The 23,210-nt window shown below is 40.8% G+C and overlaps 1 protein-coding gene and 1 pseudogene across 5 annotated transcripts in view; one reads left to right on the forward strand and one right to left on the reverse strand.

The window, feature by feature from the left end:
• The window catches only part of KLHL3 (kelch like family member 3), a 119,636-nt gene that overhangs the window by 92,274 nt on the left and 4,152 nt on the right, over window positions 1-23,210 (reverse strand). For all 5 annotated transcript variants that reach the window (XM_027604677.2, XM_027604678.2, XM_027604676.1 and 2 more), the window contains one exon: window positions 9,985-10,104. In XM_027604677.2, the coding sequence (XP_027460478.1) occupies window positions 9,985-10,104 (120 nt within the window). The remainder of the gene's footprint in view (window positions 1-9,984; window positions 10,105-23,210) is intronic.
• On the forward strand, window positions 2,468-3,835 carry LOC118356976 (annotated as a pseudogene).

Here is a 23,210-nt window from a genome sequence, read left to right on the forward strand (position 1 = left end):
AATTATATGGTATTTGGCTTTCTCTGTTTGACTTATTTCACTCAGCATAATACCTTCTAGTTTTACCCATGTTGTCACAAATGACATCTCTCTTTTATGGCTGAGTAATATTCCAGTCTATATACATATGCATAATGGAATGCACACAAACACACTTCTTCATCCATTCATCTATCAACGGACACTTAGGTTGTCTCCATATCTTGGCTATTGTAAATAATGTTGGAATAAACACAGGGGTGCACATATCTTTTCAAGTTAGTGTATTCATTTTCTATAGGTAAATAGCCAGTAGTGGAACTACTGGATTATATGGTATTTCTTTTTTTTTTTTAAAGATTTTATTAATTTGACAGAGAGAGAGAGAGAGAGTGAGAGCAGGAACACAAGCGGGGGAGTGGGAAAGGGAGAAGCAGGCTTCCCGCCGAGCGGGGAGCCCGATGTGGGACTCAATCCCAGGACCCTGGGATCATGACCTGAGCCGTAGGCAGACGTTTAACAACTGAGCCACCCAGGCGCCCGGATTATATGGTATTTCTATTTTTAATGTTTTGAGGAACTTCCACACTGCTTTCCACAGTGGCTGCAACAATTCCTATCCCCACCATCAGTGCACGAGGGTTCCTTTTCTCCACAGCCTCACCAACATTCTTGTCTTTTTTGGTACTAGCCATTCTGACTGGTATAAGGTGATATCTCATTGCGGTTTTGATTTGTGCTTTCTGAAGATTAATGATGTTGAGCATCTTTTCATGCGTCTGTTGGCCATGTGTATATCTTCCTTAGAAAAATATATATTCAGATCATCTGCCCATTTTTAATCAGATCATTTGTTCTTCTGGTGTTGGTTTCTTTTTTTTTATTTTAAGATTTTATTTATTTATTTGTTAAAGAGAGACAGCACAGGCAGGGGGCGTGGCAGGCAGAGCAGGTAGAGGGAGAAGCAGGCTCCCCGCTGAGCAAGGAGCCCAGTGCATGACTTGATCCCAGGACCCTGGGATCATGACCTGAGCTGAAGGCAGACACTTAACCGACTGAGCCACTCAGGCATCCTGTTCTAGTGTTGAGCTGTAGAAGTTCTTTATATCTTTTGGATATAAACCTCTTAACAGATATATCATTTGAAAGTATCTTCTCCCACTCATTAGGGTGGCTTTTCATTTTGTTGATGATACCCTTTGCTGCACAAAACAGTCAATGGATTTTTTTAAAGATTTTTTATTTATTTTTGAGAGAGAGAGCATGAGCGGGGGAGGGGCAGAGGGAGAGGGAGAAGAAGACTCCCCACTGAGAGGGAGCCCAATGCGGGACTGGATCCCATGACCCTGAGATCAGGACCTGAGCCAAAGGCATACACTTAACCAACTGAGCCACCCAGGCGCCCCCAGTCAATGGATTTTTGACAAGGGTGCCAAAACTATTCAATTCAGGGGGAAAAAACAGTCTTTTCAACAAATGGTGCTGGGACAACTGGATATCATATACAAAAAATAAGGGACCCCTACTTCACATGATATAAAAATATTAACTCAGAATAGATCAAAGACCTAAATATAAGAGCTAAAACTATAAAACTCTTAGAAAAAAACATAGGGGTAGAGTTTCATGACTTCTGATTAGGCAATGGTTCTCTACACAGGACACCAAAACCACAAACAACAAAAGAAAAAACCAGACAAATTAGACACCAAAATTTACAACTTTTGTCCTTCCAAACACACCATGAGGATATCAAAAAAGTGAAAAGAGAACCCAAACAACGAAAGAAAAGCTTTTCATATCATATATCTGATAAGAGGCTTGTATCTGGAATGTCTAAAGAACTTGAACACTTTTAACTCAAAAATGGACATATAACCCAACTTAAAAATGGGCAAAGGATCTAAGTAGGCATTCCTCCAAATAAGATATAGAAATGGCCAATGAGCATATAAAAAGATGCTCAGCATCATTAATGACAAGAGAAAAATACAAATCAAAACCGCAATGAGATATTACCTCAGACACTAGGATGGCTACAATCAATAACACAAAAAAATGACAAGTGTTGGCAAGGATATAAAGAAATTGAAACCTTTATACACTGCTCGTAGAAACGTAAAGTGGTGCAGTGCTTTGGAAAACAGTCTGGCAGTTCCTCCAAAAGTTAAACATGTAATTATCGTATGACCCAGCCACCAAAAGGTATACAACCAAAAGAAATGAAAACATGCATCCACACAAAAATGTGTATGTGAATGTTCATAGCAGCATTATTCATAACAACAAGATGGCTGACCTCAAATGTGGTATACCCATGCAATGCAATATTATGCAGCAATAAAAAGAAATGAAATACTGAGACATGCTACAACATGAATGAGCCTTGAAAACATTATCCTGAGAAAGAAGTCACAAAGCTTTTTCACAATGGGTTTGCCGCCAGAACACAGGCGGCATGAAAAACCACCACTAAACCTAAATCAAAATGGAAAAGGAAAAGACTCCTATCAACATCATCGTCACTGGACATACAGTCGGGCAAATCTACCACTACTGATTATCTGATGTACAAATGTGGTGGGATTGACAAACAACTATCAAAAATTTTGAGGAAGTTGCTGAGATAGGAAAGGGCTCCTTCAAGTATGCCTGGGTCTTGGATAAACTGAAAGCTGAACATGAACGTGGTATCACCACTGGTATCTCCCTGTGGAAATACAAGACCAGCCAGTATTATGTGACCATCACTGATGCCCCAGGCCACAGAGACTTTATGAAAAACATGATTAGAGGTATATTTCAGGCTGACTGCCATCGTGATCGTTGCTGCTGGTGGTTGTGAATTTGAAGCAGGTTTCTCCAAGAATGGGCAGACCCATGAGCATGCCCTTCTTCAGGCTTACATACTAGGTGTAGAACTAATTGTTGGTGTTAACAAATGGATTCCATTGAGCCACCTTACAGTCAGAAGAGATACAAGGAAATTGTTAATGAAGCCAGCACCTACATTAAGAAAACTGGCTACAACCCCGACACAGTAGCATTTGTGCCAATTTCTGGTTGGAATGGTGACAACATGCTGGAGCCAAGTGCTAACATGCCTTGGTTCAAGGGATGGAAAGTCACCCATAAAGATGGGAATGCCAGTGGCACCACACTGCCTGAAGCTCTGGATTGCATCCTGCCACCAACTCATCCAACTGACAAGCCCTTGTGTTTGCCCCTCCAGGACATCTACAAAATTGGTGGTATTGGTACTGTCCCTGTGGGCTGAGTGGAGACTGGTGCTTTTAAACCTGGCATGGTGGTCATCTTTGCTCCAGTCAATGTTACAAATGAAGGAAAGTCTGTTGAAAAGCACCATGAAGCTTTGAGTGAGGCTCTTCCTGGGGACAATGTGGGCTTCAACGTCAAGAACATATCTGTCAAAGATGTTCGTCATGGCAATGTGGCTGGTGACAGCAAAAATGACCCACCCATGGAAGCAGCTGGTTTCACAGCTCAGGGGATTATCCTGAACCATCCAGGCCAAATCAGTGCTGGATATGTATCTTTGCGGGATTGTCACAAAGCTCACACCGCCTCCAAGTTTCCTGAGCTGAAGGAATAGATGGTCATTCTGGAAAAAACCTGGAAGATGGTCTCAAGTACTTGAAATCTGGTGATGCTGCCATCATTGATACGGTTGCTGGCAAGCCTATGTGTTGAGAGCTTCTCTGACTGCCCTCCTCTGGACCATCCTCCTGTTCGTGACATGAGACAAACAGTTGCTATGGGTGTCATCAAAGCAATGGACAAGAAGGCAGTTGGAGCTGGCAAGGTCACCAAGTCTGCCCAGAAAGTCAGAAGGCTAAATGAATATTATCCCCAATACCTGCCACCCCAGTCTTAATCAATGGTGGAAGAATGGTCTCAGAACTGTTTGTGTCACCTGGCCTTTTAAGTTTAATAGTAAAAGACTGGTTAATGATAATAATGCATCATAAAACCTTCAGAAGGAAAGGAGAATATTTTGTGGACCATCTAGTGTGTGTGTGTGTGTGTGTGTGTGTGTGTGTGTGTGTGTGTGTGTGTGTGTGTGGCAGTTTTATACACAACTAATGAATTGTTGAACACTACAACAAAAACTTATGGTGTACTATATGCTGGCTAACTGAACATAATAAGAAAATTAGTTATTAGTTTTTAAAATCAGTACTTTTTAATGGAAATAACCTGACCAAGAATCTGTCACAGAATTTTGAGAACCATCAAAACAAAAGTTGAACGAGAAAAAAAAAGAAGTCACAAAAGACATGTATTACATAATTGCAAAATAAGCAAATCCATAGAGACAAAATAGATTAATGGAGGGGGGATGGGGGAATAGTGCAATTACTGCTAAAATATACAGGATTTTTTTTGGAGGGGATGATGAAAATGTTCTAAAATCAACTGTGAGTTGCACAACTCTGTGAATATACTAAAAGCCATTAAATTGACACTTTAAATGGGTCATATTGTATGGCATATGAATTACATCTTAATAAAGCCATTACCAAAAAAAAAAGAGAAACAGAAAGCAATGTGCTAAGATGGTTCATTACTAATAATACAGGTATAGTGGCAGATCATCTTTAAAAAAAAAAAGGATGAGGGCAGAGAACTGTTTGTGATGGTCAAAACTGTCAAAATGGGCTAGAAGAGACTGTCTCTCCTTTTCAGGAATGAACCAGGGTGCTATTCCAAAAAGAACCATATCCCCACTCTTGCTGGCTGGCTGGTAAATCAGGAACCAAAGAGCCATTAGGACTCTGCTGCCCAGAAGCTGCTATTGGTCTGACGAGAGTAGAGTGATAAAATGCAAAAGGAAGAGGAAGACGAGGTGGTTACCATGCCAACAGCCCATTCTCATCCATGGAAGTAAAAAGAATAGGAAACTCATGAATTGTGTGATTCATAAATTGCATAGAACATGTGTACATGAACTAAAATAGCTTAAAACTGAGGGAGGAAGATGTGAAAACAGTGCAAGAAATAACCCCAGGTCCCTGGAATATCATGTAACATTTCATTAGCTTAGTCCCTGGGTGGTAAGATGCTTTACCAGGCCTTTATCCAATTCACATTAAACTCCCTCCAGTTCACATTAAACTCACTCCCTCCAGTTCACATTAAACTCACCCAGATCAATAAAGTGTCTTCTCAGGCTCCCTTTCTCTCCCTCACCCACCCATTCCACTCTAGTTTTAAAAATTAGCCATACCTTTAATACCTTAGAAATTAAAAGAATTTAAAAGCCACGATATATAGAATTTGATAAAATCTTTAAACACCACTAGAATGCAAGCGTCATTGAGAACAAAACTTTCACTCTCTAATCTACTGCCATATTCCTTCAACTGAGCACAGCGCTTAGCACATCATCATAATTATAGCTAACAGATACAGAACGTTCCCTACGTGCCAGGGCTTCATGACAATATCTAAGGAACAGGTATTATGATTACTAGGCTACATGCTGTTGAAATCAGCAATTCTACTTGTAAGGACTTAATTCTATAGAAATAACTGTGAACGTGCACCAGTATTTAACAACAGTAATATATGTGCTATCACAGTTCTAAGCACTTGACTTACTAATCCTCTTAACAAGCCAGCAACCCTGGAACTATTATTAGCTTCATTTTATGGTTGACAAAAGTGAGGTCAGGGACATTAATTAACTTGTACAGGGTCACAGAACTGGACTCCTGGAGCCAAAATTTGAAACCAGGCTGCCTGCCTTCAGGGTCTATGCTTGTGACCACTATGCTGTATTGCTCCCAACATAATTACTGCAGGTGCTATTTACATGAGGGATTGGAATACCTAGACATCTAACAACAAGGAACTGTTTTTCAAAAATTAACCAAAAATATATAAAATCATTCATCCACTTAAAATAACATTGTAGAACAGTGAGTAACATAGAAAAACTTGTTCAATATAGGGGTGCCTTGCTGGCTCAGTTGGTAGCACATGCGACTCTTGATCACAGGGTTTTGAGTTGGAGCCCCAGGTAAGGCACAGAATTTACTTAAAATAAAAAAAGAAATTTAAGGGGAAAAAAACTTGTTCAATACAGTGTTAAGAGAAAAAATCTGGTTGAGACATGTTTTAAAGAAAAATATTCTCCCAAGTGTTAACAATGGTAACCACTGGATATTAAAATTATAGGTGACTTTTTGCTCATCCGTACTTTCTAAGTGTTCTATAATATATTCCTTTTCCAAAAAAAAGAAAAAGAAAAATGGAAATTTTTTAAAATTAAAAGAAAAATAAAAGGGAAATCTGTCTAAACCCGTACTAGAGATTTCCTGGCAAAACATATACAGATTGTGCTCCATTTGGAAAAAAAAAAAAAAAATGAAAAAAGGAAGAACAAGATTGCAATGGTTAATTTTATGTGAAAATTAACTGGGCTAAGGAATGACCAAATCACTGGGAAAACACTACTTCTGTGGATTCTGTGATTTTTAAAAATGGTATCTAATGCTTTCATGTATAAATTGGGATTTTCCTATTTTCTTCTAGGAGAGGTAGGATTTTAGGTCTTACATTTAAGTCTTTAATCCACTTCAAGTTAACTTCTGTGAGTGGGGTAAGAAAGAAGTCCAATTATATTATTTTTCATGTGTCTGTCCAGTTTTCCTAATAGAAGCGATTGAAGAGACTACCTTTCTCCATTAAGTATTTTAGCTTCTTTGTCAAATATTAGTTGACATATATGTGTTGGTTAATTTCTGGGCTCTCAATTCTGTTCCTCATCAGTGTTTGTACCACACTGTTTTGATTGCTACACTTTGTGATATAGTTTGAAATCAGAAAATGTGGTATCTCCAACTTTGCTCTGCCTTTAACATACTGCTTTGGCTATTCAGGGTCCTTTCTGGTTCCATACAATTTTAGAACTTTTTTCTATTTCTGCAAAAAAAATGGCATTCAAATTTTGATAGAGGTTGCACTGAATCTATACATGACTTTGGGTATTATGGACATTTTAACAATATTAATTCTTCTAATCCATAAAACTGGGATATTGTCCATTTATTTTTGTCTTCTTCAATCTCTTTCAACAATGTATAATAGTTTTCAGTGTACACATCACTCACCTCCTCGGTTAAATTCCTAAATATGTTGTTTTTGATGCTACTGTCAATGGAATTGTTTTCTTTCTTTTTCAGATAGCTCATTGTTCGTGTATAGAAATGCAAGTGATTTTTATATGTTGATTTTGTATCCTGCAACTTTACCAAATTTGTTTCTCAATTCTAAGAGTTTTTTGGTGGCATCTTTAGGGTTTTTTATAAATAGGATCATGTTATCTGCAAACAGAGACAATCTGACTTCTTCCTTTCTGATATGAATGCCTTTTATTTCTTTTTCTTGACTAACTGCTCTGTGTAGGGCTTCCAGTCCTTTGTTCAATAGGAATGGTGAGAGTAAGCACTCTTGTCTTGTTCCTGACCTCAGAAGAAAAGTTTTCAACCTTTTACCATCGAGTATGAAGGCAGCTGTAGCTTTGCCATATATGGCCTTTATTATGGTAAGGTATGTTCCTTCTATATCCAATTTTTTGGGAGTTTTCATCATAAAAGGATACTGAATTTTGTCCAACACTTTCTGCATCTACTGAGAGGATCATATGATTTTTTATCCTTCACTCTATTAATGTGATGTATCACATTTATTGATTTGCATATGTTGAACGAACCATCCTTATACCACAGAGATATATCCTACTTGACCATGGTAGATGATCCTTTTAACGTACTGTTGAATTCAGTTTCCTAGTATTTTGTTGAGAATTTTTACATGAATATCCATCAGGAATACTGGCTTGTAATTTCCTGATCTGGTAGTGTCCTTATCTGGCTTTGGTATCAGGGTAATGCTGGCCTTGTTAAAATGAGTTTGAGAGTGTTCCCTCCTCTTCAGTTTTTTGGAAGAATTGAGAAGGACTGGCATTAATTCTTCTTTAAATATTTGGTAGAATTCACCAGTGAAACCACCTGGTCATGGGCTTTTTTTTACTGGGAGATTTTTGATTACTGATTTAATCTCCTTAATCATTATTGGTCTGTTCAGATTTTCTATTTCTTAACGATTCAGTCTCGGTAGGCTGTACATTCCAAGGATATTATCCATTTCCTCTAGATTATCCAATTTGTTGGCATACAATTGTTCATAGAGGCCTCTTATGATCACTTGTATTTCCATGGTAACAGCTGTAATATCCTCCTTCATTCTAATTTTGAGTCTTTGCTCTGTTTTCCTTGGTTAGTCTAGCTAAAGTTATATTTATCTTTTCAAAAAACCAATTATTACTTTCATTGATTTTTTTTTCTATTGTCTCTCCAGTCTCATTTCATTCATCTCTGCTCTAATCTTCAATATTTCCTTCCTTCTGATAACTTTGGGCTTAGTTTGTTCTTCTTTTTCTAGTTTCTTGAAATGTAAATTTAGATTGTTTGTATGGAGACCTGGAATCTTACATCAGACAAACGACACAAACCATACCGAAGGGAACTAAATGAGGAAGGTCACTGGTCTCCATGGAACAAAACACAAAGTCTTCAGTGACCAGAGAATTGTGCCCATAAGCATGAACATCAGCACTGCCCACTGCCTCAGACAACTGCAGGTAGAGCTTCCAGGAAATCTGGCAGGAGGCCTAATAAAAACCAAGCAGTAGTGCAGAAGACAAATTTAATTTAACTTGTTTTTAATGCCAAAGACTGGGTCCTGCAGAAAGGGGAAATGAGTAAACAAATACAGAACCAGATAGAATTTTTGTTTAAAAGTAGTTCAACCCCCTACTCAACAAACACATCTTTAGCTATATGACCTTTTACTTATGCCATTTTCTCTGCCTGGAAGACTTCCCTCTAATCCCACCACTTGTCATTTCTTTAACTCTCTTTTATCTTTCAAGATTTAGCTCAAACATCATCCCCTTTAGAGAATGTTCTCCAAAGCTGCAGTATGACATACTTGCTTTCATAGCAGCCTTTCAGGAACAAATAATTATTGCACATCTGTCACCTGACAAGCACCTGATGCATTTCTCATTCATAACAACTATTCCGTACTACAAGAAAATTATTTTCATTGAACTATTTACATTTGTCACTCATATCCATCCCAGAGCCTCATCAGTGCCTCTAGGCATCCTTAGTAAATGCCTTGAGGCTCCCATGAAGTACCAGGTGCTAGATATCAGAATGATTCAGAAGTTGCCCCTGCCCTCAGGGAGCTCATAAATGACAGAGAAAAGAGGGAGATTAACAATTATAGCTCACAATAGGGTGAAGTATGCTGTAAATAATGCCGTGGGCAAAGGAGGCTTCTGGGTTCTCTGGTGAGGAGATTGGGTGTACAGCCTTTGTACAGAAAAACATGTTCAGTGTCCTGAACCTGCCTTGCCACAAAGCTCACCAAATGTACTTATCGGCCTTATAAATAGCCTCCACATCCCTCAACATTAGCTCACAGAGGATGAGCCCATTTGCATTTCATTTCTTTCTTTGGAGAGTTAAATTGCATTGAAGAAGCTAGGTATTCTTCCACTTACGCAGCTGTCGTAATAAGCTAAGTTCAGACAAAGGAATGAGAAGAAGCCAAAAAAAAATGTGTAGCATCCACAATCTTTAATCTGCAACTATATAATGGTGTTGCAATCATCCTATTATTGGTTTGGTTGGAAACCAAGTTTATGAGCAGAGCTGCTACAACCATAAAAAAAATTATTCCCCTGTGATTAAGGAGTAAAATGAAAGGTGTTAAATAAATACAAAGAAAAGGGAGCACTTTCTGAAAGCCATTTCTATCTAGCCTGGAGGGGAAGCCAAGTGACTGAGAGTAGGTGGGGAAGAGTGAGAATTCACAAGGTGGTGGTGTTCTGACTTCGGCTCTCAGTCCCTGATGACGCTCACCCAACAAGTTCTTCCCAAAAGGGCACAGGCAAAAGAGGAAAAGTACCTCCGCAGTTCATTCATAACCTTGAATGCCTTCCCCATATGGGCAGAGTTGACAGTGATCGTCCTCTGGTTCTTCTCATCATCTCCAGCCTGAACCGGGGGCTGGGAGCTCGTCTTGATGCTGTGAACAAAAAGGGAGTAGGAGGGTGAAAAGAGGATCACATGTTGATAAACCCATTCACCCCGCTGCCACAACGCAGCGTATATAACTGCCCATCCACCAGAAGCATCTTTGTCAGCTTGTTTTCTTCATCACAGACCCGGCAGGGAAAGAAATGCGCTGGGTCAGCCATTTCTGCAGGATCTTCCAATGCAACGTACATTCCTCTGGTGGAAGCCAGGTCCTCAGTCAGCTTCTACCAGCACTTGTGTGACTTTGTGGGAAGTCCTTATCCTCCACCCACCATGCCCTAAAGGGGTGAGGATGTAGGAGGAGATTAAGTGCTATTCCACTCACTTCACAGGGAAATTTGTTCATCCAACAAACATTTAATGGAGCTTACCCTGTGCCAGGCACTGTATTTAAATTTAAGGGAAACACAACAACAAAAAGGTCTAGACAGCTGCTTTCACAAAGCTTAGAGCTCCGCATAGGAGGAAGCCAAGTAAACACCTAAACATCCTATCATTTTTATGTTCATTTTTTTATTTAAATTCAGTTAATTAACATATCATGTATTATTTGTTTCAGCGGTACAGGTCTGTGATTCATCCATCTTATACAACCTAAACATCCTATCTTACGTATGATGATTGGGCAGGAGGTAGAGAAGCACAGAGGATGGGCAACGACTGCAGTGCTGGCAGGATGAGGGGAAACTTCCCAGAAGCTGAGGGACAGCAGAAATCTCAAGGAAGAGCAAAAAAGGGCAGATAAAAGGAAGATGGAGAGCATCTTGGCAGAGGAAAGAGGAGATACAGAGACCTAAAGGAAAAGAGTCAAGGGAGTTCAGTAGAACCAGGAGTCTCAAAAGCAAAGGCTAGATTTGCAACGACATGGATGAACTAAGTGAAATAAGTGAAATTATGCTGAGTGAAATAAGTCAATCAGAGAAAGACAAGTATCATATGACCTCACTGATATGAGGAATTCTTAATCTCAGGAAACAAACTGAGGGTTGCTGGAGTGGTTGGGGGGTGGGAGGGATGGGGTGGCTGGGTGATGGACGTTGGGGAGTGTATGTGCTATGGTGAGCACTGTGAATTGTACAAGACTGTTGAATCACAGATCTGTACATCTGAAACAAATAATACATTATATGTTAAAAAAAAAGAAGAAGAAGAAGATAGTAGGAAGGGAAAAAATGAAGCGGGGGAAATCGGAGGGGGAGATGAACCATGAGACACTATTATAGACTCTGAAAAACAAACTAAGGGTTCTAGAGGGGAGGGGGTGGGTTAGCCTGGTGATGGGTATCAAAGAGGGCACGTTCTGCATGGAGCACTGGGTGTTATATGCAAACAATGAATCATGGAACACTACATCAAAAAAAAAAAAAACTGCAAAACCATTATTACAAATAAAATGAACATTTCCTTAGGAAAAAAAAAAGAAGATAGTAGGAAGGGAAAAATGAAGGGGGGAAAATTGGAGGGGGAGACAACCATGAGAGACTTTGGACTGTTAGAAACAAGCTGAGGGTTTTGGGGGGGTGGGGGGATGGGTTAGCCCGGTGATGGGTAGTAAGGAGGGCACGTACTGCATGGAGCACTGGGTGTCATACACAAACAATGAATCATGGAACACTACAGCAAAAAGTAATGATGTAATGTATGATGACTAACATAACATAATAAAATCAAATCAAAAAACAAAAAGCAAAGGCTAGAAGATGGAGCAGTCCTGTGAGTGTCATATTAGCAAAGCTAAGGAGTCTGGGTTTCTGAGCGGTTTCAGAGACAATGAGAAGCCATCAAAAGGAGAAAGAAGTGGGACAGGAAGCAGATGAACACATTTGTGCTTCGGTATGGAGAACAAAGGCACAGAAGTGAAAGCTTCTGGGAAACCATAATCCCATAGAATGACAAGGGACTGTCACTGTTATGAAAAGAAGGGCTATCTGTGTGGGCTAAGTGAGCAGGTGGGGACTAGCAAGAGTCATTCATAACCTCAAAGTCCTCTGTATTGAAGACAAAACACTCAAATCCCTATGAGATGCCAATTAGATGCCCAACTACTTCTGAGCAATATGTCTCAGCTTTATGGGGGGGGGGGGGTGGAAAAAATTAGCAAAAGAATGAACACCCAAAAAAGGACTTTTTTTTTCCCAAACCGATGAAACTATTCAGCTCCAAGATCAAGTCCAGAACATTGGAGTTACCTCTGTTCTAAGAGGAAAACAGAACCTTCTCCACTTGTGTAGATTTGGGGACTCACAGTTCACTCAAACTCTAGCTTAAAGATAGTTTGCTTTGCCTTTGCCTGGTGTACCTCCTTCCAGGCGACCACCTAGACTTGCAAACTGACTGGAGAAAGGGGCTTCTGTGGTTAAGAGAATGTTCCAGAGACCTGATAATCTCTACAGATTTTACAGTGAAATTTGGAACTACTGGAACATTCAAATACAACCAGCAGGGACACCTAGGTGGCTCAGTCGGTTAAGTGTCTGCCTTTGGCTCAGGTCATGATCCCAGGGTCCTGGGATCGAGTCCCACATTGGGCTCCCTGCTCTGTGGGGAGCCTGCTTCTGCCTCTGCCTCTCTCTCTCTCTCTCTCTCTCTCTGACTCTCATGAATAAATAAAACATTTTTAAAAATTTTAAAAATAAAATAAAAACAAAAAAACAAATACAACCAGCATGCAAGACCTACAGTTTGTCTGACCATGACAGACTCAGTCGGCTTCCTTCCCCACCTTCAGTTCAGCATACAAATATAAGGTCACAGTCATCTGAACTTTGGGACTATTCAAATTCTGGGGGCAATGAGGTTACCTGAGCACAGGAAGATAAATATCAAGAGATGCACAAAAGCATATGATTAGAATGATATATTTAAGGAGGTAAAAAAAATTCTCAAAAACAGAAGAAGATATGATCAAGGTGAAGGAATACCCAGTAAAGGTGAAAATTTTCCTATGAGAAATTCCACAAGCATTATTTCTTTTAAAGTCAGTGTATTTAAAAAAATAAAATAAAATAAAAAATAAAAGTAAAGTCAGTGTCTTTCAAAGAGGAACATATGGGAAGGGAGGAAAGAAAAAAAGGAGAGAGGGAAACAAATTATAAGAGACTCTTAAAGACAGAGAACAAACTGAGGGTTCACAGAGGGAGGTGGGTGGGGGAATGGGCTAGATGGGGGATGGGCATTAAGGAGGACACTTGGGATGATCACCGGTGTTGTATGTAAGTGATGAATCACTGATTTCTACTCCAGAAACCAGTATTGCACTATACGTCCACTACCTAAAATTTAAATTAAAAAGTGTCTTTCCCTACACCAAGGCTAGAAAGATATTAATTTCTATTTTCTACTAAAAGTTTAAAAATTTTGCTTTTGACTAATGGCGGTTATTTTATCTGACATTGATTTTTATGTCACGATGTGAAATATGGATCTAATTTTTTCCCATACATTCCCCTTACTGAATACTTATTTTTCCCACTTATCTGTCATGCCACCTTAGGTCACATGTCAAAGTTCCAAATACAGGGATCTATTTTCAGACTCTCTAAGCTATTCCACTGGTCAGTTTATCTGTCTCTATACCAGTACCACATAATTTCTGTAACTTCATTATAAGGCTTGATACTTGACAGGGCAAGTCTTCAATCCTACTATTATGCTTCAAATGTGTCTTCACTATTCCAGTTTCTTTACTCTTTCATGCAAATTTTAGTATCGGTTTGTTCAACTCCATGCAAAACTCATGGGATTTTGAAGGAAACTACATTGAATTTATAGATCAATTAGATTAGAAATGACATCTTTCTGATATTGTGTCTTCCGATCCATTAACATGGAATATTTCTCTCCATTTATTTCATCTTCTTCAATGTCAAACCTTTATATTTTTCTATATGATGACCTTACACATATTCGATTAAATTTATTAAGTACTTTAAGATTTTTGTTGCTTTTTTACAATAGCAATGGTGTCTTCTTTGAATTGTATTTTCTGATTGCTACAGTTTATAAAATGCCATTGATTTCTGCAGATTACTATCCAGCCACCTTACCAAATGTTCCTATTTCTTTGTCTGAAGAGTCAATAAGGTGTTCTACGTAAACAATCATATTAACCTGCATATACTGCCAGAGGGTTTTTTTCCTCTCCTTTCCAATGCTTAGGCCTCTAATTTTTTTTTTTTTTAAGAAATTTTGCCCTGCTAGGATGGCCACACAATGTTGAACAGAAAGTGTGCTAACAAATATTCTTGTCATCTTCCTGATTTTAAAGATGATGTTTCTAATGTTTCCCCATTGTTCATGTTTATTGTAGGATTTTTACAGATGACCTTAATCAAATTAAGAAAATTCCCTTGTATTTTATTGTTTTTAATCATAAAGTTACACTGAATTTTATCAAATATTTTTGTGAATCTAATGAGCTGATCATATGGATTTTTCCCTTTAATCTTTTTTTTTAAGATTTTATTTATTTGTCAGAGAGAGAGAGAGAGAGAGCGCTCAAGCAGGGGGAGCAGCAGGCAAAGGGAGAAGCAGGCTCCCCACTGAGCAAGGAACCTGATGTGGGACTCAATCCCAGGACCCTGGGATCATGACCTGAGCCGAAGGCAGACACTTAATCAACTGAGCCATCCAGGTATCCCTTCCCCTTTAATCTTTTAATGTGGTAAATGATACTAATATATTTTCTAAAACTAAACCATACTTGCATTCCTGGGATAAATCCAGAAACTATAAAAAGACTTCACAAATATTCATTATAAATGCTGTCTTCAAATTGTAAAGAGACTTAAAAGCCAAGGGGAAAAATACATAATTTGGTATTGATCAGAGAACCACTGAAGGTTTTTGACAGGGAACTAATAAGATTAAAGCTTCTAAAAGCCCAGTGGACAGATATTATTAGTTCTGTTTCACATAGACGGAATAGGGCCATTTTGGAAGCACTGGCAACATTCTCCAGTGTGACTAGTGAACAGGAAGGCTTGCTCTTCCTTGTGTTGCTCTTTGCACTTTCTGGCCTGCCAAAATGGTCCAATAATGATGTAGCCCTGTTAATACAATGTTGTGTTTACCAAAAGGTTTCAAACACAGATTGTCTGTTCAAAGGATTAAAGTTCAGCAAAAAGCAATTCATACCAAAGCCAGCCTGACCATTGGGCTGGTTAGGGAATGGGCGTCTGATCTCCCCGCTCCATCCACAGGCCTTTCCACCCTTGATATAGGGGCAAGGGTTGACATCAGAAAGATCCTAAGGTCTCTTTCTTACCCTGCCATGCGCCTCTGTGATAACATGGGAAGTCTGGAGTAGACTATGGATCCCTAGTTTCTGGAAGGTACAAGCTTCTTGGTAGCTCACTGACCTTCCAGGGAGCAGGAAAGTAAGGAAAGAGAGGGGTTGACTGCTCAGAGAAGTGAAGAATCTTGTACAAGATCACAGAGATAGAAAGTTGCAGGGATGGAAGCTGAGCTCAGGTGTCTGACTTGAATCAGTCCAAGCTATTCACCACAGCCTACACTCTCCAGCATGTGTGTATACACACACACACACACACACACACACACACACACACGCCTCAGTCTAGGGTCACATGCTCAGTAAGAGTTGTTAGATACCATCATTCCCTCCCCTAAATCTTTCTCCCTCCATCTGTACCAGATCTTCATTAGTTAGCCCCCATAGATAGCCTACTCCCACTCTCTCAAGGCCCCAATATGCTCAGTTCATGATCCTAGACATGGCTGGTATAGATCTCCCTCCCCACCTGTGAAACACAGACCACACAGAGGCATATTCCCACTCTCTTGTCCATGTTCAAGGTCTATAAGATCTTTCACTCCAGCCAGACCTAGCCAAAATTACACACACACACACACACACACACACGCACGCACACGTGCGCATGGCAGATTCAGCCACAAAATGTTTTCTACTGAAAAGCTTTTATTAGCAAATTCCCTTACTCTAAGCACAAACTGGTTGATTTCTTCAAGAGCAAAGATTGGCCTCAACTTTGACCAGCCCCCAAGTTTCAGTCCCTATTAAAACCATACCAGGCTTTAAGAACTCCCACCCAGTCCAACTGAGGTGAGTCGGCCTTCAATGTTTCATCATCTGGCAAGAGACATAAAGCCTACCAAATTCTCTCCATAGTTAGTATTAATTTATATATGCCCCTCCCAGAAGATCTGAAGCTCTGGCTGCTTAACAAAGGAGCATTCATCTGTGCTGAGATGTCCAGAGTTTCAGTGACACTCAAGCTGAGCCATATCTAAGATTCAAATGCACCAGCAACAATAGATGAGGCAAGAAAGTATGGGCCAGGCAGAATCCTTGTTCTTTCCTATAGGATTATACAGAAATGGTCATCAAAGCCATTTTCCACTTAAGCTTCAGCAGAAACAGACTAGTCAACTTTGTTAGACCACCACAAATCTGGCTTAATAATTTAATTAATTTTATATAATGTCCTGTTATTATTAAACATATTTACATGAACCACCACTGGTGCCACAGTGAACACAGGACATGAATAATTCCTCTAGCCCAGCACGTAAAAAGGCCAACAACCCCTTCAAAAACCCACAGAGAGTATTACAAGGTGCCCGAGACTTAATTCACATTCTCACTGATGTCATTCAAGAAGTCATACATATGAGATAGTCAAGACTCATAGCCTTAAGAAGGATGAGCACAGAGGCACCTGGGTGGCTCAGTCGGTTAAGCATCCAACTCTTGATTTCACCTCAGGTCATGATCTCAGGGTCGTGAGATGGAGCCCTGCCTCTGGCTCTGTGCTCAACAGGGAGTCGGCTTGGGATTCTCCTTCTCCCTCTTGCCCCTCCCCACCCGCCTGCTCACACACACTCTCTCTCTCAAACACATAAATAAACCTTTTAAGAATATATATTAAAAAGAGGGATGAACACAGCTGGCTTTTCCTTCCTGGTTCTCCAATTCTCTTTTCCCTTGGTCTAGCCTATGACAGTGTCTCTCCCCTCTGTCCTACTACAGTGGCTGTCCCCCAGTCTAGATGCCCTCCCTGCAAGTGCTTCCTATACACCATTGCAAAATCAATCCCTAAAAGGTCATTCTGATCACATCTTTCAGATTCCCCCTGCCCACGGGTGTCTTCAGGGGCCATGAAGATCACAAGCTAGAAGTTCACTTAGAGCCCCTGCTTCCATTTGTTCTACCTAGTGGGTGTCCATGTAGGATTTCCTTTCAAAGGACTATATAGCTAAAAAACTGAAACATTATCAGCCTACGGGATAAAGTCATAATATCTTGCTTAGCATTCAAGGTCCTCCTTGACCTGGACTGAATCTAAATCCCAGCCCTATCTCTTACTCAAATATTTACTGAGTACCCATTTTCTACTGCAGATGAATCATCCACTCTAGGCAGATTCTCTCTCCCTTCTCTTCTGTCATAGTCTAAATATCTGTTCTCCAGGACAGTTAAGCTTTGCCTCTCCTATGAAGTCTTCTGAATCCTTCAGTCCTAAGTGATCTCTGTCTTCCCTAAATTCCTCAAGTATTTCTGTCCTATAACTCAACTGGCATAAAGAATACTCCCCTGTATTTGATTATGTTTTCATGGTACCTATCTAACAACCCACTCCTCTCACACTAGACTCAACATACCTGGTGGGCAAGGAACATGGGGCTAAGGATTCTTTATATGGCTCAGCCTGCACAGCATAGGGCCATGCCCACAGCAAGCCCTCATTACATATTTGTCATCAATGAACTCTGACCTGAAAACCCTTCGCTTGTCCTTACAAGTGATAAACGGCAGAGCAGAGTGGAAGAATCTGCCTCAACCAATGGCTCCAAGGCTAACGATTTAAAAAAGCAAAAGTGGGGTCGGTTTTCATAGTTAAACTAACAGTCAATACACATAAAATATTAATTACAGAAGTTATAAAAATATATAAGTTCTAAATAATGGGCCCTCTCAGCATACCACCTCCCCCAGCCTTTTCTCCTGCCCTCCCTTGTCCTCTACCATCCAGATCCACATACCCAATGTCTGCCTTGACTCCCTCACATTTTGCACAGCAACTCATACTCAACCTATCCAAAACGGAGGCTCTCCACCATCCCTACTCTTCCTCAAGGCTACTCTTCTTTCTGCACTCAGAGCTAAAACCAACCACCCACTCACCTATCCAAGGCAGAAACTGGGATGTCATCCTTGATAACCTCTTCCCTCTCTCTCTCACACCCCTCACATACAGCCCCAAGTGCTCCTTTAATCTATCTCCACTCCATTCCCTTCTCACAGCAACTGCAACCACAACAATAGCCCAGGCCATCGTGATCCCTTGCCTGCCTTACTAAGATAACCTGCTCCCTGACTCCAGAGTGACCTTTACAGAATGTCAGTGTGAGCAAGGGATGTTCTATGCGAAACCTCTCACTGGTTCCTCACTGGGTTCAGAATAAATCTCAGAGACCTAGCCTGGCCCTTCAGAACTCTATCATTGCCCTGAAGACTTCTTGCTACCATTCTACTAAAATATTTGCACCTGCCTATGTATACCAGGCTCCTTTGCCCTACCCTACTAATTCTTATCATTCTTACCAGCCCTTCAAGCCTCTTGCTGGAAGTCTTCCCTATCACTCTCCACTACCCACTAGATTAATTTCCCTTCTGTGTTCCCACAGTACTCGGTGCTTCCCTCCATGTAATATTGTAATTACCTCTTACTTTTCTGTCTCTCCCACACAGCGCATTGCTGGGACGTGTTTAACAGTTACTTGCGAGGAAGAGAGCCCTGATTTATAACATTTGCCAATTTCCATGGTGTCAATACTCCCACTGTGGCAGATTTCAAGCTAACAACATGATCTTACTGAACATGTGGAGTTACAAAAAGATGTGTAACCACACCATTATACTACTATACAGTATTTCCACCACAGAGACACAAGAGACATAATCTGAAAGGCATAGACCACAGTAAAATAACTAGGAAGAGATGAGTTTGGGGTATTCATTATACTCGTTTATAATTTATTCTTAAGTTATAGAATTTATCTTTTAATAAAGGCTATACTTCATAGAATGACTCACAAAATTCCTGACAATTTTAAAAGCGGCTCTTGCAAATGGGTGAGTGCTGGTTCCAGCACACCACTGCCAACCTTAGACTTTGAGGTCCATGAGAACCAGGATGGTGTTTTATTTCCCTCTGTATTCTGAGCCTCTGGCACATGGCAGATGCTCAGTAAATAATCACTGAGTAAATGATTGGATAGGTAAGTGAATAAGGTATAACTACCAGCTATTCCAATCTTTCCTCACTTTTCCTCATTAAAATAATTATGACTTTGTCCCTCTCAGCTTCCCCTCTTTGTACCCCCATAGAAGGGGGTGGGGTTCTTTCTTAGCTAGTCTAGTCCCCTGCCTTGGTGATAGGGAATAAAGAGGATGCAGGGAGAGAGAAAGGCATCATCAACTAGAGAAGAGGGAAGAAAGCAAGAAGGGTAGTTACTTACTGTGTCAGTTCTTAGGCTCTTTTCATTCCTGAGGAAAATTCATACAAAGAATAGAAAAGAGAGGACACTTCTACAGAAAGCATGTTATCAGGGCAGGAGATGGAAAAGCCTCTGAGCTGGCCGGATGTGCAGGGAGTTCGGGGGATCTGCCAAATGAGGAGCTCCAGAGGATCCAGGGTATGAGAGAGTGGGGAGGAGAGGAAAGGGGAGACCGAGAAATGCTGCTGAGCTGAGCATTAGGAACTGCATCCCCTCTGAAAGCCTTCAAGAGACGCAAAGGAAGGTCAGAGAGTGTGGGCTGACGCTGGGCACATAAAAAGAGTCCGAGCACATGATGTTCAAGCTACAGAGGAGAGAGAATAAAGAGAGGCCAAGTCACCTAAAGAAGACAAAACATTGCTCTGAGTCAGAGTAAGACTATGTCAAATCACTAAAATCCCCCAACAAAGAAAGTGTCGTTTAGAAAGGGAAACTGAAAAACAAGAATCAGACAGAGAAAGCCCCTTGTCAAGCTCATCGCACACTATCTAGGAAAGAGATGATTTAATCATCATGGTCTGACCTGGTTCAGCCTCAGGTCGGATCCATGTTGTAGAGCTTGAAGACTGTAAACATTCGAATGCCATAACTCAGTCCCTAGCTCACTATGCAGCCTTTGATCAATTTGGTCCTCCTCCAGGAAGGAAGCGAGGAAGCGGTAGCAGGCCCTCAGGAACATCCTGACAGTCGTCTTCACTGCAAATTAATAAAGTGCCTTTCTGGCTGTTGTACTTTCAGTTCTCATGAAGAGTTCAGCATGACTCTGCTTCTCCAAGTCTGGGCAGCAGTGGGCCAGTGACAAAACAGCATTTCTGTATCTCCAGGGCTCAGGGCCAACTACAGATCTAGCAGGTATCCCAATCCTAAAGTTCAAGGCCAAAATGACCAAATTTAAATTTCTACCTCTGCACTAATAAAGGACCTGTCACTTGAAGATGTCCAGGCAGCAGGATTCAGGACTAGACTGTGCAATCCTAGCATCAAGAACCACCACCTACACATGGGCCACTATAAAGCCCCATTATTCTTCATACCCTTTCAGTGGTGCCGCCTCTCTTCACAGCACCCTGCAACAGCCCACATGGACACATGGAAGATGTGCATTGTAAGCTATAGCTCCTGGCTAACAATTAATAACAGCATTTACTGAAAGCTGATAATATGCTAAAGCACTTTGCCTCCATGATCTCGTTTTATCTTCAGAAGAGCCCTCGGGGCTCCTGCGTGGCTGGGTCGGTTAAGCGTCTGCCTTTGCCTCAGGTCATGACCCCAGGGTCCTGGGATCGAGCCCCACTTCAGGCTCTCTGCTCAGCGGGAAGCCTGCTTCTCCCTTTCCCTCTGCCTGCCTCTCCCCCTGCTTGTGCGCTCTCTCTCTCTGTCAAATAAATTAATAGAATCTATACAAAAATAAAACAGCCTTATTATCTCCTTAAGCACTGAGATAAAACTTGTCTCAAAGTCCCACGTAACTACTAAGCAGAGAATTAACACTCAAACCCAGATCTATCCAACTGCAGGGCCTATGCCCCTAACAGCAATGTTCATTGACCTGGGACAATGTCCACAGCCTATCTGGCCAAGAGAGCTCAATCCTTATGCCCCGCTCTCTGAGGTTCTTCACTGTGCAGCCCAACCAGGCCAAACAAAAAGGACTGGACCCTGCAGGACCTGTGACATAGCACTACTTCACTCCACTGACTGCAGGCAAACTGCAGTGTGTATTAGAGTTGATCTTATTAATCATAGTGAACTTGGAGCATTCACCTAAGTCCATCGTGATTCGTCAAAGCTGGCGAGCAGCTGCTGCCTTTCCTACGATGTGCTCCTTGCTAAACCAGCTCAAGAATAGGTATGTTGCTAATCACATTCCTAAGAGCCCAATTCATAGGCAGTTTCCTTCAAAACCGAGGGCGGGGGTGGCGGTTCGGGGTGGGGGGGGCGTCTCTTACATGGGTTGTGTAAAACACAAGAGAAACACTTGTGTTCAGACAGAATGAGACAAAGAGAGAGGAAGACTAAGAGAAAAACACCCCTTGTTATGTGGAATTTGGGGAGCCAAGCTTCTACTCGGGTTGAACAGGAGAGCCGAGCTCTTCCAGGCGTGTGGTTTTGATAGAGGCTATGACAGATTTTCATATGTTAAAAAGAAAAGTCCAGGAGAGTTGTGCTGAGAGTTTGAAAATCCTCATAAATGATCAAAAGTTACAGATGTCTAGCTTAACAACTGAACCTGTTTAACGGGAAAAAGTCTAAGAATAAGGTATGTTCAAGTTATTTTTTATTATCGTTTATTAATGCTCTTTTCAGTCTAACCTAGTTTTAGGGTTCATCCAGCAACTGAAAAGAACTAGGTCACTTCTACAATGGCAAACTTCATCAAATAAAGTACTCACTTTAGAAAACTTACCCCAAAATGTTCTTGCCTGCCTCTGTCTGAACAATCTAAAACCTAGCAAACAAAATCCTGAAAATCCAAATCTGGATATGGGGAAATCAAGTGGCTTCAGTGACTTTGTTTTTTGCAGTTAAAAACCTTACTTTGCCAATAAATATTTTCAGAATGGAAAATTTGGTTTCAATTACCATGGTTGAAATGCACATCTGCTTCAGGCAGCAGTGATGCCCAAAAACGTCTACGAAAGTTTCTATCCATGACTACTCGGGATGGGAAAGGACTCAAGGACATGCCATGGGAAGAGAGAAAAGGTGAGAGTGCTCAGTGCTGGCTCTTCCCTGGGTCTTGCTAGCATTTTACCTGGCAATGCAAAACTCAGCATTTGGAGAATATCAGCTAAGTCATGTCTTCTCAAGAAATATGATCTTTCTCTTCATCGATCAAGGGTGGAAAAAAAGCTCTTCTGGCTCTGAAGCTCCCTGAAGTCCAGAACAAGTTCTCCTTAGTAAGGATGAACTATTCTCCTGGGAACTGCTCCCACCAAATCATGTCATAGTGCTGGGCACACGGTGCCCCTCTCAAGCAGGTGCATCCCATTGCTTCTGATGAAGAAAACCTCAATTTTAAGAAAAATGGACAACTAACTCCCCCTTTTTATGATGCTTCTTCCCAAAGTTGTTGTTCTCTGCAAGTCTTGCAGATACGTGCCTGGAAAAAATATTTGTTAAGATTTCATTTTTAAGTAATCTCTACACCCAATGGGGGCCCAAACTCATAACCCCAAGATCAAGAGTCGCATGCTCTACCAACTGAGCCAGCCAGGCACCCCTGGAAAAAAATTTTTTTAATTGTGGCAATATACATAACATGACATTTTCCATTTTAACCACTTTTAAATGTATAGTTCAGTGGCATTAAGTACATTCATGCTGTTGTGCAACTATCACCACCATCCATCTCTGGAGTATAAATAAGGCTGCTTAGCCCACAAGGCTGATTTCAAGAACAGAAATAAAATCCTAATGGCAACAGCACTTGCCATTTTCACTATCTGCTCTACAAACACAGAGGCCCATATACACACACAATTTATCACTGGAGTAGCTGAGAGCCAGAGACCCTTCTTCACAGAACAGAAGGCAGGGTCATCTTCCTCT

The sequence above is a fragment of the Zalophus californianus genome, chromosome 5, assembly GCF_009762305.2.
Source record: "Zalophus californianus isolate mZalCal1 chromosome 5, mZalCal1.pri.v2, whole genome shotgun sequence".
Lineage (NCBI taxonomy): Eukaryota > Metazoa > Chordata > Mammalia > Carnivora > Otariidae > Zalophus > Zalophus californianus.